General features: G+C 37.0%; 1 protein-coding gene across 1 annotated transcript in view; it reads left to right on the plus strand.

Annotated features, from left to right (window-relative positions):
- Positions 1-14,909, plus strand: part of tbc1d22b (TBC1 domain family, member 22B) — an 80,023-nt gene that overhangs the window by 21,045 nt on the left and 44,069 nt on the right. The window contains exon 4 of the mRNA XM_028796534.2: positions 10,587-10,766. Within this exon, the coding sequence (XP_028652367.1) occupies positions 10,587-10,766 (180 nt within the window). The remainder of the gene's footprint in view (positions 1-10,586; positions 10,767-14,909) is intronic.

A 14,909-nucleotide genomic window follows, 5' to 3' on the forward strand; every position in this document is an offset into this window, starting at 1 on the left:
GAGTTTGGTCTTTGTGCTTGTTTAATTACAACACAGCGGCTTACACTTTTAATTAGAAAAAGAAAAGATAAAGAAGAATTTGAAATATCTGCTTAGTAAACAATAGGCTTTTATTTTTTATTTTTTTCAAGATTTGTACTGTCTTCATTTTTTGTTGCTATGTGTCCTACTGTATATATTTTGGTAAGAAAGGAGTGCTACATAATTAAAATGGTAATCCATATTTTATCATTACACTTCAGGAATTATAAATGTCTAGTTGATACAAATGTGTTTTTCTCCTTCAGTTTATAAATGTAGCAAACATGTTTTAATAGCCAAAAGTTGTAGTGCAATTAATGATTTAAAATGATTTAAAGGAATAACTGCACACGTATTTACATTTAAGCAGCATTTAATTGCCAAGATCAATTAATTGATACATAACTGTAAAATCTCGCATGTAATGTATGCAATTTTTACTCTTTTTAGTTTGCTAAAAATGGGGGAGCGCTTTATACACGAGACATAATTTTAATTAGGTATTTTCAATAAGCCTGCATTGTAGGAATGTAGGTACTTGAATTCATTATTTGCATGAAGTGCTTGGTTCCATCCTTGGTACCGCCTTGCTGTTGGGTGGAGCTGTATTACAGTTCTCCCCTCCCACTTAAGACATCAGCACTCATCTTACGCTAATCAACTCATTTCACATTCACATTATACCACATTACAGTCAGTAATTTCAACTTTATCAATGGACTTTTGTATTCCTGAGTCAAACATCTGATTATGGCGCATAAACAAAGAGCCCTTTGCAAGCGTTACCTACAAAAAAAAAAAAAAAGTTTTCCAGATCTAGAAAAAGAATTAATAAACTAGGTTGCCACTTGGAATGAATCAGATGTGTCTATAATTCAACATGGTTTCCTCAAATGTTCTATTTCTAACTATCTTGATGGCAGTGAGGACAATGTTTTGTGGGAGGATAAACAGGTGTTATCAGATGAAGGTAACAATGGCGATATTACGATGGTATCAATGACAATAGCATTGACTTGACAGCGATAGATAAGCTTCTCACTAGTAGCAGTGATGACGACTCTTCTTCCAGTTTGGTATATCTATATTATGGGTTACATGTTTTTGATTGGGTAATAATTGTGATTACCTAAAGGTATATTGCTGATATGTTTAAAAAAAAAAAAAAATTATGCAATTAAAAATAAAATCTTGGAAATTTAAAAAATTGTGTCTATAGTTTAATTGTAAAAATACACTTTAATATAAGACATAAAACTTGTATTTGTCTTGTTATGCTGGAGATTAATGTAAAAAAGTTTTTTTACAGGGATAAAGGAAAAAAATATCTTAATCAGCCAATCAAGTAACATGAAAGTGGTGACTGGTATCGTCTCTAAAAAAACCTGATTGGAGTATCCCTATGGACAACAAGCTTTAGGCAGATTTTGAGCTGAGCCATACTCTTTCAATTTATTAATGATCGACTTAACTGTATTGTAGTGACTTGGATATTTTCTTTTGTCAATCCTCACACTTGGGCCTTGCAGTTTTCATGTCAATGCTTGGGGTGTTCTTTAGTCATCATTGTGTAGGACAGTCCACGATATTGAGTTACAGCAAGTTGGACATTTCATATTCAGGTGCAGTTATAATACAATCAGTTGAAACCCCAGATGGGTGATCTCTATTGAACTAATTCTGGGACTTCTAAAACCAACTGGCTGCACCCAAGATGATTTAGGGGATGGATATTTGTAAATAACTTAAGACATTTTGCTTTCATGTTGACATTAAAGAATATTTTACAGTTATTTAGTGTCAAGAAAGCCAAATTAAATCTGTTGTGATTCAGTGTTATAAATAGTGCTACAACAACTAATCAACATTATCGACAATAATCGATTATTAAAAATGTTGGCAACGATCAGAATGTTGCTGGTTCGAATCCCGTAAATGGGACTCTGCTCTGTTGGGCCCTTAAGCAAGGCCCTTAACCTGCAATTGCTGAGCGCTTTGAGTAGTGAGAAAAGCGCTACATAAATGCAAATAATTAAAATAATTAACGATCACTTTCATAGATTAGTTGATTATGTCATTAGACTTAATATGTTGTGGCTTGTACTTGCATCACTACTTCTCTCACCTGTGAACTAATTTGAAAAAAGGCAAACGGTAAGCAAGTGGCAGAAAATGACAGTGCAACTCAAGACTTTCAAGGTTTGGGAACACTTCACTCTGAATGCAAAAAAAAAAGAAAAGGTTAGGAGTTGCAAAATGTGGTAGGTCTGACTTTGTATGGCTCGAGAGCACAACACAGATGCACAAACATTTGAACAGAAAACATAGCGTTACAGGCTACAGACTTGCTGTCATCCCAGTAAGTTGAATGCCACTTTGGCATCAGGTGATACAGGTATGTTAACACAAAAGTTTGCTAGACTTGTCATGACATGACTTCGGTTTGAAATAAGGAATAATTCAAGTCATAGTCCAGCACTCTACAATGCAATATCAATTAAAACTAGCACATACGACAGAGTTTTATTATAAGCAACTAAAAAAATAAGTGCCATTAGCCACTAACTAGTACATGTTCAGATTTTCACCCGCCATATGTATGTATATATATTTTTTTGGTGCTGCATTACAAGCTTACATTCACGTGTAATGTTAGGGTGTGTGTGCTTACAAAAAATGTTTGCGAAGAAACTAAAGTACCAGTTCAAGCAGAAAACAATTTGTTTCAGTGTCATATGCAAAGGAAATCAAAAACTTTGCAGTGAATCAAGCAGCACATCAACTGCGACTGAAGAAGCATCTTTAAATCGAGTCAGAGGGTAGGAGCGGTGTGGAAAAGCGAAGGTTTCAGACTAGTTGGCTATCAAATTTCAACTGGCTTTTATGCAGTCTGATGTAAGATGTAATAATGTGCATGTGCTGCTGCAGCAAGCCTAGTTTAGCTGGAAAAACAGATTTCGTGGCGTGATCACACAGTTTCAAACGTGAAAATCTATAGCACACTCCTGATAGCAAATGATATGCGGCAGGCTGCAACAGTGTATTGGCTGAAAGCAAAAATGCCAAGAATCTGAGGTGGTAAAAGGTTTCCAGGCACAAAAAAGACAAATGATGATGCAAAAAAGAAATGAACTTAGCATATTACATAGCAAAGAGATAACTTAGTTTCACTCAAATTTAAACCACTTGCTTTACTGCAAAAGGAAAATAGTCTGGACATTTCCTCAGCATATGACAACTAATTTCAAACATTACTGCAGACTTTAAAATTCTTTTGTGGTGGAATATTATAGTGGTCAGATATTTACACGATGCTTTGCCAGTAAAACTTCTGTTTCACAGAAACAAAAAAAAAACTTACTTCAAAAATAAACATTTAAATTAAATTATGTGTTTAGTGTGATTCTGAATACATAAGCCAAATTGCAAGTTTACTTAATTTATTGAAAACTGTTGTGTTTTTAAGTGTGTGTGCATTACACAACTAGAAGAAGTGATACTGTTTTATTTACTGTTTATTTTTAATGTATTATTACATAAATGTTGTATAAAAACCTACATTTTGTTTAAAATATCTACAGTAGGTAACTGAAAAATGCACATCTGAAAATTTTATACAGATCTATTTATTTGGTGAACTTTGTTTTTAATTTCAAATTAATTTTTTTAAACAATCTCAACTAATCGATTAATCAACAAAATTATTGACAGATTAATCGTTTAGCAAAATAATCGTATAATTGTTAGTTGCAGTCCTAGTTGTAAAACAGTAAAATGTAAAATCTTTCAAGGGTGCAAATACTTTTATATGCATTATAAATATACATTTCCAGAAAATGAGAGCAGTGCACGAATGTGAAGCACTTTCAGATGACTTAGATGGATAGATTGATAGATACTTTATTAATCCCCAAGGGGAAATTCACATAAATATGGGGATGCTAGCATGGTGTGCTGGAATTTGTAGCCTGATTTCTAAAGATAAAGATGGAGCACATGATCTGAGGTTTCTGATCTGGGTAATGTCTATCACCATTCTATTAAAAATAAAATCCACTCTGGCAGACATGGCTACAAAATGCTTTACTTCAAATGTATAGCAAGTTTTATGCTGCATAGATTTTCAAATGTTTTAATATAATTGCATTCTAATTTTAAGTAAACTAAAGAAACTGCATTTGTAGAAGTGCAGATTCTAATGTAAATTACCCTTTTCTTTTGATGCATTTAACATTTTTAGATTTGTTGATTTCATTGTATGAAAGTGCTATTTCAGTTCTCTTTTTGATACAGTGTACTTGAGCTTACAGGAAGACTTATCTTAAGTTATCTTGACATTTTAGAATTGAAAAAGTTTTATTTTTTACAGGATGTCTTTGTTGCTTGTTGTCTTATTTTGAAGATTCTCTTTGCAAAAGTCTTTTTTTTATACATTTAGAAGCATTCTGTCAATTCAGTGTATAGTATATGACTAGGGGGCTTCGCCCGCCAACCCCCGTGTTTGGTTTTCCGGATACACACTTTTAAGATTGTGTTTCTTTGAATTGTTGTTATTTCATTAGTTTCACTTTTATTTCAGAACTTCTGTAAAAACAATATTTGTAATCTTGCGAGTCCCAATATGCTGAATCTTTTTAATAAGGTCAGGATAGGTTTCTCTATTTGGAATTTCAGCACAGACAAAACGATTTACATCATCAGCAGTTAATAATTTTTTTTTTACAAAGTAAAAAAGTAAGTAGAGTTCTGCATTGGACTCCTGTCTGTAAAGTCGTGCTATTGTGCCTGCTTTGCTTCTGCAGTTTCAGACGCACGTTGTAGGCGTCTATGTACATTGTATTTGTCCATGCGGGCTCGTTTTTGTAGCTCCATTAGTCGAGCTGTTTGGTTTTGGAGCCAAGACAGTTTTGCTTCCGCGATTTCAGACGCGCATTGTAGGCGCCCACGTCTATTGTTTGTATCCATTCGGGCTCGCTTTTGTAGCTTCGTTAGTTGAGCTGGATCGTTTTGGAGCTGCGACCGTGATTCCATTAGTTATCCGTTGTCTACCATTAGTAATATGGATAATTGCACTTACTGTTAATACGGAGCATTTTCTGTGGTTGTACTGTTAATAATGCATCACTGTAATGTGATTCACATATGCTATATGGTTTGGACGTGTGAGGATGCCGTACGTTTAATACGGAGAGTTCATTTATTCTTATTACTTCAATCATTTTCCTTAATAAATAAATGACCAAGTATAATATTTTTGTCTCATTTGTTTAACTGGTTTCTCTTTATCTACTTTTAGGACTTGAGTGAAAATCTGATGATATTTTAGGTCATATTTATGCAGAAATATAGAAAATTCTAAATTGTTCACAAACTGTCAAGCACAATTGTACATTGTGGGTCAGGTCGCCACTGTGAATGAAAAGTTCAGTGGCAGCATTTGTTCAGGAATACGCCGTCCTTTTCTTGGCTTAGGAAATAGGAGTGTCAGTGTGTCAAATATGCAGTTTGTTAAGATAAATTCTGATCATGGATCTGTCCACAATGAACCCTCGTCAGCTAATATTTCATTGCTTAACTCAAGATCTTTTAATGGCAAAGCACTGGTGCTATCAGAATTCATTGTAGACTCCAACCTTGACATATTTTGCCTAACAGTAACCCTGTAAAAACCAACCGATTTTACGTGTCTCGCGGATGCGACACCATCTGGATACATTTACTTCACAGAGCCTCGCAGTTCAAGACAAGGGGAAGAGTCATAATAATTGTTAGAACAGAACTAAACATCAACAGAATCCTAATTGATTGCCCTTTGTCTTTTGAGTGTCTCGCTCTTAAGCTAATAGTGAAATTAGGTCTTGTCTTACTCATTGTTGTCTATCGTCCCCCAAAATACAATGTGTCTTTTTCGTCTGATCTGACTGAATTATTTTACCCATTTGAGTTAACTTTCGCAGAGAGTCATTTCTTCTTGGTGATTTCAACATCCATATTGGCATTACTATATGCAAGATATGAAATTAATTCCTGTCATTACTGGACTGTTTTGATTTGGTGCAACGTTGATTTTCCTATTCATTCTGGTGGTCACATATTGGACTTGCTGCACATCTGGCCTATCTGTCGGCAACATATATAGCAGTGATTTGGGACTCTGATCATAAAGCAGTACTTTTCACTGTCTCATTACCTCTCCCTCCTCTTGCCTGTAAACGTCAAATTTCTTTCAGAAACCTTAAAAATATCTGTCCTATTATCCTTGCTAGTTTCATTTCTGATCAGTTTCTGTCTTCATCAATTCCATCAACACTAAATAGTCTTGTTGACCACTATAACACAGCCCTTCTTTCAGCACTAGATAAAACAGCTCCTTTAAAGCATAAGGAGGTTTCCTTTAAGCACTCAGCTCCAGGGTACAATTAGAGTTACGGTCTATAAAAGCTGCTGGCCGACACCTTGAAAGAATGTCATGTAAGACTGGCCTCACCATGCAGATCCAGGCTTTCTCTTACCATCAAAGGGCTTACGGGGATGCACTACCTGTAGCCAAGAACAATAGAAAATGACCATAAGGGTTTTGTTCCTTGTAGTTAATAAACTACTTCAACCTGCCTCTGGCCCAACTACCTCCTCTACCGAAGTCTGTGAAAAATTCATTCACTTTTTCCGCTATAAAATTAAAGATCTAAATAATTCAACTAATATAAATCCAGCACCCATTTATATCTTTCCCTGTTTTCCCACTCCATCCAGCTCCTTTTCTAAATTTTCACCAGTCACATATGCATTTGTTAACGACCTGCTTGGTAAGAGTAGGCCGACTACTTGTGTACTGCACCCCAATCGCCACCACACTTCTTAAATCCTGCCTTCATGCCATAATCCCAACTGTCACAACAATGATAAATACATCCCTTGAAACTGGCTTTGTGCCAGCCACTTAAAATTGCTTCTGTTACCCCAGTGTTAAAAAAAGTCTGGTCTTGATCCTGACAATGTTAACAATTTTCAGCCCATCTCTCACTTGCCTTTTCTGTCAAAAGTTCAGCGTGTTGTAGCCTCCTAACTTATCAATTACCATCTGATAATTTGAGGGAACCCTTTCAGAGCACAGCACAGTTGTGAAACTGCTTTGCTTTGGGTAACTAATGATTTGCACATGACAACAGACTGGACAAACCAGCCTATTAATTCTGGTAGATCGGAGTTCAGCAATTGACACTGTCGGACCTGATATTCTACTGTCCAGAATGGAGAACATGCTGGGTATCTCTGGCACTGCCCTCCAGTGGTTTAAGTCCTATCTGACTGACGGGCAAAAGTGTGTTAGTCTTGGCAACATCAGATTCAGCTCAGTGCCGGTCACATGATGGGTTCCTCAGGGCTCTGTCCTTGGCCCTTTGCTCTTCTGTGTCTATATGTGTCCCCTTGGCCATATCAAACCACATAAACCACTTTAAGAAACTTTTTTATGTTCACCTCCATAATAGATCCCATTTTCGCTCATTCCTCTCCTTTTCAAATGCTGAGAAACTTTTCCATACTTTTATCACATCCAGCATCAATTATTGTTACTTCCTACTGGCAGGTGCCGCTTCAAATCTTAGTTCAAAGCTCCAGTTGATTCAAAACTCTGCTGCAAAGTTCTAACATGAACTAGCAACAGTAAGCACTTAACACCCATTCTGTTTCACCTCCACTGGGCTCCATATGTCTTACAGAACTGAATGTAAAATTCTGTTATTAACCTACAAAGCTTTAAATGGCCTTGCACCGGACTACATCAGTGACCAACTCCATCGCTATGCTGCTGTTCACCCCCTAAGGTCTTCTGATTCTGGCAATCTTGTTGTGCCCCACACTAACCTGCACTCTATGGGTGACAGGGCCTTTAGCTGTATAGCGCCCAGACTTTGGAATGACCTCCCTAAATTAATGAGATCAGCTGACTCCATTCATTCTTTTAAAAATCAACTTAAAGCTCATCTGTTAAGGAAGGCTTTTAACTTAACCTGACATTCTGCCTCCTCTTTCAGTCTTCCTCTCTGTCCAGATTCTCAGTATAATTTGTGTGTGTGTTATATCACACATGATGCTAGGCTTTCTTTTATTATTGAATTTAGTATTTTACTTTGGTTTATTGTCTATTATTCTGTTTAATGCCTTTGTATATCTTGTATCTATCTGTTTTAATGTTTTGTTTAGGAAACATCTGTATCCAATGTTGCATATACCTGCTGTTTCTTTATGAGATTTTGTGAAGCGCCTTAAGCATGGGAAAGGAACTATATAAATTATTTATATATAAAATATTATGTCTGCTCAAGATGTGTGCAGTGATTTAGAATTCATTTGTCTTGAGTCACGTTTCGTTTCTTTGCATCAGATTAATTAAGATAATTTTATATAGTGTACATTTGGAAAGGAAGACTATATTCTCTCAGTTGACTTAACAGGTGCTGTTTGTTTGTTTTTGGCCTTGTTTGTTTTATATCAATTGGCATAAAATCTGATTCCTGGGCACATAATACATTACTGCCTACATTTCCTGAAATACAGATTTAGAGAGTTTTAATTACAAAATATTACAATAATATTTAACTAAATTTATTAAACGAACGGCTTAACATTGATAAATCAATTTTCTACTGAATTGTTCAAAGATCTTTAAAACAAAGTAATTCTTACTTTCATTCTTTGCAACTTGACAGCATACTGTAAGTGAATTACAATTGGCTATTACGTATTATGGGGTGAGCTTTAGAAACCTGAATTTATATTCCAGCCTACTTAGTGTCTGTGTAGAGGTTGTATGTTATCCCTGAAGTACTCCTGGAATTCTCCAGTTATTCCAGTTTCCTCCCGCAGTCTAACGATGTTCAGGGTTACAATTACTGGCAACTCTGTATTAACACTGTCATTGAATTTGCACTGCTGTATTATGGTGTATTCTAATTATTTGTTCTTGCTTTATGCTCCCAAAGTAGATTTCCTTTAGTAGGTAACTAGTAAGCCAGCGATTCGCTAGCGAATCTGAAATCCAAGAATGGCAATCAGTTTCTGTTCCGTCCTATCTCTGGATGGATGACATATCATGGAGGGTGGGTGCGTCTGGGGAAATGTCATTTAACTACATAAGCATATCTGTAGTAAAGTGGTCTCATTTTGTGGAGACGTGAGACGTGATTCCGTCGCCTGTGCTGACACCGACTGCTGGCAGAGTTTTGCACAGCAAGTTCAGTTTACAGGTTGTGGTGTTCGTGTGCCAGCCACTGAGTGTGGGAAGCCGCTGGGTTAGAGTCTGTGACCGTTATGTGATCTATATTACTGGCACAGTCGATTAGAGCAAGTGTAGGTCACAGGTTGTGTTGTTTGGGCGCCATGTACTGACTCTGGGAAGCCGCTGCGTTTGACTCTGGGGCGGGCACCACGGCGCATTATGTTGTGTTATTTGGGCGCCACCTACTGACTCCGGGAAGCCGTCGCGGTTTGGGAAGTCGCTGTGTTTGACTCTGGGGATGGCGCCACAGCGTTTTGGGACGCCGCTGCGTTTGACTCTGGACTCTGGGGCGGGCGCCAAACTGAATGACCGTTATGTAATCTACATTACTGGCACAGTGGATTAGAGCAAGTCTAGTTTACAGGTGGCGGGCTCGTTGCAGTGCGCGTGAGTCTGTTGCCTTCGCTGACACCGACTGCTTGAACAGGTTGTGTTGTTTGGGGGCCACCTACTGACTCTGGGAAGCCGCTGCGTCTGACTGTGGGGCGAGCGCCACAGCTCAATATGCGCCTCGGTGGGAAGCCGCTGCGTGAAGACATATCATGGAAGGTGGTGTGGGCGGTCGCGTCCGATCGGCTGTACAACCTGGCGTACACGCTTTACCCCAGGTATAGTTCACAGGTCGTAGTCTCGTTTCTGTGTTTTCTTTGGTTTGAGCCATGACTCCTTTCGCAAGCGCGTTGTCACAGCATGGACCTGTGGGGATTCCGTCTGTAATACAACCTTCGAATCCTCTTGTTTCTTTTTTTGCTCTGTCGTGGGCGGCAGTGCGCGTGCGCCTCTGTGCCCAGCGCCCTGCGTCCATATCCGGTTTACAACCTTCGGTTAGTAAGATGGATTTGTAAAATATAACAAAGCTGTATATAGCCCTCTTTACAATACTGGGGGCTATTAGTTTGTTATATTTATTGACATGACATAAGAATTGCATTGTAGAAGCGGAAATGTTTTCTTTGCGGGATTAGGGTTCGGAAATGGGTAATGGCTTCATCTGGTTCATAAGAGTATGTGTATGAACTTCACTGGGTACATCTACTCCTAAGTGTAAGCTTTAGCAGTTGTTTATGATATAGTATGGTATGCTTATAAGTGACAGTGAATGCTAATAGGTGTGGGTATGAAGCTCAGCTGGTGCTGATTGGCATGAGATTAAAATTTTGGCTCATGAGACTGCAGAGTTTTCAACATTTTGTGTCCATGTCCTCAACAATAATTTACGTTGTCTCTCCTCTCTCTCTCTCTCTCTCTCTCTCTGAATTCACTTGTTGTGTTTCTTCTCTATTAGAAGACTCCTTAATGCGCAACCCACTTCACAAGCAGCAGTCACTCCCACTACGTCCCATCATTCCTCTTGTGGCTCGCATTTCTGATCAAAATGCATCTGGAGTGCCTCCAATGACAGTACGAGAGAAGATGAGGTTAGAAAAGTTCCGACAGTTACTGGCAAGTCCCAATACTGAATTAGGTAAGTATGACTACAGACAAAGTAAGCCATAATCCTATAGAATTCAGGGAGTCCATAAACTTTCAGTAGGGCATTACGGTGCCACAATAGGTTCAATTTCATGGATTTAAATTCCCAACTGGGAATTCTGTGTGGTTTGCGAGGTCTCCCGTGTCTGCTTAGGTTTCTCTATGGGTACTTGATTTTTCCTCCCAATATTTCAAACATGTAGTAGGTTAATTGATGATTCTAAATTGGCCTACTAAGAGTGAGGGGGTGAGTGAACTCCTCAGTGGACTTGCATGTTATCCAGGGATGGTTACTGCCTTCGCCCAGTGCTTTCAGGATAAACTCTGACCCTCTAAGCCATGTGACTGGATTAAGCATGTTTTAGAATGTTACGCCATGCTTTATTATAGACTTTTGAGGCAATTCAGTACATTACCAGCTGAGCCACTCTTCACTGAATTGTGCTGTGAAACTGTTTACAAAATAGCCATTTTTGTTTCATTTCATAACAAAATGCGGATTAATTCACAATACTATTACTTGATTAATAATTGTTATTGTTGCAGTGTCACTTGATTGGTAAGTTTATTAAATGATGTGCAATGTTTATTTGTAAATCTAATTTGACAAATTATTTAGAATACTTGTGCAAGAGAGTCTTGATTATTTTCTTTGCATTTGACTTTCCAAAAATCACCTGTTTTCTGAAAGTTTCTTCAAAATTGCTTAAATTGCATATAATATCAAGTGCTATCAAATAAAGGTTTTTGCTTTCTATAAAATGTAAAACAGGGTCGTTCCTTGATTTATAAATTATGTTGTACTTCAACACTTGATCTAATATGCTCAAATATGTATGAGATATAAAATAAGTAATCTCTGCATTTAAAATCTGCACATTATTATTTGCTGTTCTGTAAATGGATGATTCCTTCTACCAGACAAAGACAGTTGATCTGTGTTGAAAAGTGCAACTTAGAGTTGCTAGTTTATTAGCTACTTCTAGCTGATGATGATTGACTTGTTTTAGGCCTCCGATCATCCTGAATTTAAAAGTGCACTGAATTGTCACAAGCATAGAAATTCAGATACATTTTAATATAGTTTCATCCTATAATTTCAGTGGATAAGATATCTTCAGTCTGCAAATGATGCCACTAAGTAATACTTTATTTGAGGAGAAATGGTGTTTTTTCAGCTTCTCTGTCTTTACCCAGTTGTGTCTATCTATGGGATAGCCATTTGTTGTTGTTTTGATTGTTCTCATTATGTACTAGAAAGAGTTGTACATGACATTCTTGTCAAAAGTGGATGTGTCAGAGATATTACCTCTGGCAGTTCAATGCTGACTGTCATTCCGTGTTCACGGTGATATTGGCGGTGCTGTTTTCTAACTTTGTATCTAATATGCACAGACACAGCGTGTTTAGATAACTTGCTGTTACATGGGTATATAGGTTTTTTTTTGTGTGTTTTCAGAAGGTGATTTGTTTTTCTAAAAGCTCAAGAACAGTATTTTAAAGTATTAAGGAATACCTTAATTGTTTAAATATAAATATAGGCAAAAACTATATTCATATGAGCAAATTAGGGTAATATGGCATCAGAGAAAAAGATTATTTCTTAGGAATAAGTGTAGAATTTTTCATATTCTGTTTAATGCTGTCAGTCAGTTTAAATTTCAGATTTAAGACTTTTTATAGCCTACAAATTAATACAGTAGGAAAATTCCAGATGATAGGCAACACACAGTGAAAAAGAACTTTAAAGAAAAAGGAATGAAAGAAAAAGTATACAACTACCTTAAAGCATTATGGAAACTCGTAGTCTATTATACTGTATCCATCCATCCATTATCCAACCCGCTATATCCTAACTACAGGGTCACAGGGGTCTGCTGGAGCCAAGTTTAATTATAAATGGTCTGGCAATGAAGCAGAAGGTTCATAGTTGTGGTAGGTGGTGAAACCATTTTCAAGTGACTTTTTCCACTTATGAAAATCTGCAGCGTGTTGTTTTTCCCCAACAGATTATTATGAATACCTCACTTTATTAGTTGTGTGTTGTTTAAAGCACAGTATTATCAGTATGGTGCACTTTTTATATGTTCATGAGTTAACAATAGAATTGTTTTACTCTTATTGGTATTTATGTACTTGTTTTCCTTAATAGACTTATTTCATGAACAATGTAAAACAGTGCCTACTGTTGCTTCATTAAGTATTTTACATTGATCTTGGTGTCATAGCAGTATGATCAACATTAATTAGTCAGTCTTCATTTTACAAACTATTTTTCATAATAATAAAAACTTTTATTTTTGCCTATATATTGTATCTTGCAAATATTATCTTAACATTTTAAATAGGCCTGTTGCTTGACATGTTCTCATTTCTTAGCACAGATGTCATGGTGTTTATGCTCATGTAATTGTAATGTTCATTCACTCCCAAGCCACACTGCCTGAGAAGAGTCATAGCTGTGTTCAGAGTGAAGAGTCATGTAGGGCAACAGTCACAGGTATATATATATATATATACAGTAATCCCTCCTCCATCGCGGGGGTTGCGTTCCAGAGCCACCCGCGAAATAAGAAAATCTGCGAAGTAGAAACCATATGTTTATATGGTTATTTTTATATTGTCATGCTTGGGTCACAGATTTGCGCAGAAACACAGGAGGTTGTAGAGAGACAGGAACGTTATTCAAACACTGCAAACAAACATTTGTCTCTTTTTCAAAAGTTTAAACTGTGCTCCATGACAAGACAGAGATAACAGTTCTGTCTCACAATTAAAAAGAATGCAAACATATCTTCCTCTTCAAAGGAAACAGAGAGGAAAGCAAACAAATCAATAGGGCTGTTTGGCTTAAGTATGCGAAGCACCTACAAAATTGTTGAAGGCGGCAGCTCACACCCCCTCTGTTAGGAGCAGAGAGAGTGAGAGAGAAAAACAAAGTCAAAAATCAATACGTGCCCTTTGAGCTTTTAAGTATGCGAAGCACTGTGCAGCATACTTAAAAGCTGCACACAGAAGGTAGCAACGTGAAGATAATCTTTCAGCATTTTTAGACGAGCATCCGTATCGTCTAGGTGTGCGAACAGCCCCCCTGCTCACACCCCCTACGTCAGGATCACAGATAGTCAGCGCAAGAGAGAGAGAAAGAAAAGTAAATTGGGTAGCTTCTCAGCCATCTGCCAATAGCGTCCCTTGTATGAAATCAACTGGGCAAACCAACTGAGGAAGCATGTACCAGAAATTAAAAGACCCATTGTCCTCAGAAATCCGCGAACCAGCAAAAAATCTGCGATATATATTTAAATATGCTTACATATAAAATCCGCGATAGAGTGAAGCCGCGAAAGGCGAAGCGCGATATAGCGAGGGATCACTGTATATATATATATATATATATATATATATATATATATATATATATATATATATATATATACAGGATGCAGTAACATTAGCTATTTTCTAATAAGAACAGCTTTGAGAGCTGTTGTGCAACTGTGCAATTCACAGTTCAGATCAGTTAACAGTAACTTATATAACACAAGTTGTACTGGCACAAGAATTATACTGACATACTTAAGAAGTCTGAAGAAAATGATCCGCTTAATAGCTTGTGTGAAATCAGAACTGTCTCCTCTCTGAACTAATAGACAGCTGTTAGCTGCAAGCTGGGAATAGGCAATAGCGTGAAGAGGATTACTTGTTTTTTGTATTTTATGCATTGTATTTCCCCAATTTTTTGACACCCATTGCATGCCCATCCTACCTGGAAGGGGATTTTCCCTTTTTATTTATTTATTTGGTTTTGTCTGGGACTCAAGCCCTTGGGTGTCAAATAGCAGGGCCCGTTAAAGCCCTTTGAGGCATTCCTTGTATGATTTTTGAAATTGATGATGTTGTTTTTCAGGACTATGCTTTGAAGATACCTTATTCTATATTGTCTTAATGTAATGTAATTTTACAGGTTAAAAATATCAAATATGTTTTTTGCTAAGAGAACTTCACATGTGCAAGAAATCATTGAAATAAAAACAAAAAGCTCTGCTGTTTGTATGCAGCAATTAATGGAAACACCTCTGCTGCTATATTTACATAAATACATATGTAAAATCTCTTGTTTTCAGTTTGTTTTAAA

This window comes from Erpetoichthys calabaricus, chromosome 3 (genome assembly GCF_900747795.2).
Source record: "Erpetoichthys calabaricus chromosome 3, fErpCal1.3, whole genome shotgun sequence".
Classification (NCBI taxonomy): Eukaryota; Metazoa; Chordata; class Cladistia; order Polypteriformes; family Polypteridae; genus Erpetoichthys; species Erpetoichthys calabaricus.